The following is a 1,820-nucleotide window of genomic DNA, read 5'->3' as shown; positions in this document are numbered from 1 at the left end:
TCAGCTGAATGTTGGTGTGTTGCAGCTCTCTGAGGCCCTCTACTAGTCACCATCAGGTACTACAGGTACTGACTCACATGGAAGTGAAGTTTTACTGGTATTTCCAGTTTGTAGTTGTGAAACATAACAAAGTACATTTACTCAACAAGTACTTTGTAGTAAATCTATAATACTTCAACTCAGGTACTGTACATAACTTTTACAGTACTTGTACTTTACTCAAGTATTTAGATTTTGTGCTACTTTGTCCTTCTGTAGTTTCTTTATAAGATTTTACAAACAAAAGATCATATTTATTAAATAAAATGTTATGTTAATATTAAATATTGAAGCGTGTGCTCCTCTCTTTACCTTCCTCTGAGCCACTTCCTGTTTCTCGTCCACTTCCTGTCCCAGCAGCGTCTGCAGGATGTTGACGTCCAGCTGCAGCTCGTCCTGCTGCTCTCTGGACAGACGCTTCATCTTCAGACGGAGGCCCTGATCCAGATGCCTCCTCTGGGTCCGCTGGTCCTGAAGAGTCTGCTGCTGCTCACGCTGCTGCTGGAGGACCTGCATCTCCTGCTGCTGCAGCTGAGACCACCAGACACCACCAAAGACAAGAGACTATTAGAGACCACCAGAGACAAGAGACTATTAGAGACCATCAGAGACCACCAGAGACAAGACACTATTGGAGACCATCAGAGACCAGAGACAAGAGACTATTAGAGACCATCAGAGACCATCAGAGACCACCAAAGACAAGAGACTATTAGAGACCATCAGAGACCACCAGAGACCAGAGACCACCAGAGACCATCAGAGACCATCAGAGACCAGTTCAGACCTCAGCTCAACAGGAACACTTTAGAAGTTACAGCACGGATGAAGCCGGATGAATTCATGTGGCTCATATTCTGTTTTAAATCTTCCAAAGATCTTGATTTTATTTCATATATCCACAGATGTGTCTTTGTTTGGGTCACATGACTGACAGACTGTCACCTGATTGGACAGAAGTCAGAATGATCCTCATTTTTCTAATTTAGCCATCTGAATGTTGATGATTCAGTTTGAGAAACTTGAGTTTTTTGATTAAAAACTCAAGTAGAGAGATATGAAAATAACCAACTGAGATGTCGCTTCAATTTAAACTTTGCCCCCCCCCCCACGCACACACACACACCCCACAAAAAAAAACATTTAAAGAGAGAAACAGAGCACTTCAGGTCATGATTTTCAAAATAAAATCATTCAGTTCTTGATAGGTTTCCATTAAAGATAATAATGAATTAGTGTGTTTACATCAGTAACCTGGTGAAGGTACCTGGAGACCTCTGATGTAAACACCTGGACCAGGTGTGTGTCACAGACCATCATACAGGTATAACATATAGTAATATATATAATACATAACATATCATGTACAGATCAGAGGTATAACTGTGAGAATAGACCCACCATGAGCGTGGCCTCCTCCTCCCTCAGCTCTCGGTGCTTCTGTCTCTGAAGCTCCGCCTCCTCCATCTGACTCCTGATGACCTCCACCTGCTGCCGGTTCCTCTGCCGCCGGCTCTCCTCCCTCTGCGCCTCCTTCTCCTCTTTGGCCCTGCGATCGGCCTCCCACAGCTCCTCGAACACCTCATCCTCCTGCTGCTCCTGCTGCTGCCGCTGCTGCCGACTCCTCACCTGAGCGGCTCGCTCCGAACACACCTGCTGCTCTGTACGTCGGCTCTGGACGCTCCGCAGCTCGTCACACTGGCTCCTAAGGGGAGGAAGTACTAGTACAGTAAGAAGTACTATATGTACCTCTGAGGTGTAGTACAGTATAAAGTACTATA

General features: G+C 45.2%; 1 protein-coding gene across 1 annotated transcript; it reads right to left on the bottom strand.

The window, feature by feature from the left end:
* Positions 1 to 268: 268 nt before the first annotated feature.
* Positions 269 to 1,744, bottom strand: LOC116380679 (cilia- and flagella-associated protein 53-like; the record flags this gene model as incomplete). Its single annotated transcript, XM_031842575.1, has 2 exons — positions 269 to 570; positions 1,441 to 1,744. Coding segments are annotated over 2 exons (601 nt in total), but the record flags the coding sequence as incomplete, so codon positions are not given.
* Between the last annotated feature and the right edge of the window lie 76 nt (positions 1,745 to 1,820).

This window comes from Anarrhichthys ocellatus, unplaced genomic scaffold, assembly GCF_004355925.1.
Source record: "Anarrhichthys ocellatus isolate YVR2014 unplaced genomic scaffold, GSC_Weel_1.0 scaffold8297, whole genome shotgun sequence".
In the NCBI taxonomy this organism is placed as follows: Eukaryota; Metazoa; Chordata; class Actinopteri; order Perciformes; family Anarhichadidae; genus Anarrhichthys; species Anarrhichthys ocellatus.
The sequence above is the reverse complement of the archived record's forward strand: the minus strand, read 5'-3'. Positions and strand labels throughout refer to the sequence as shown.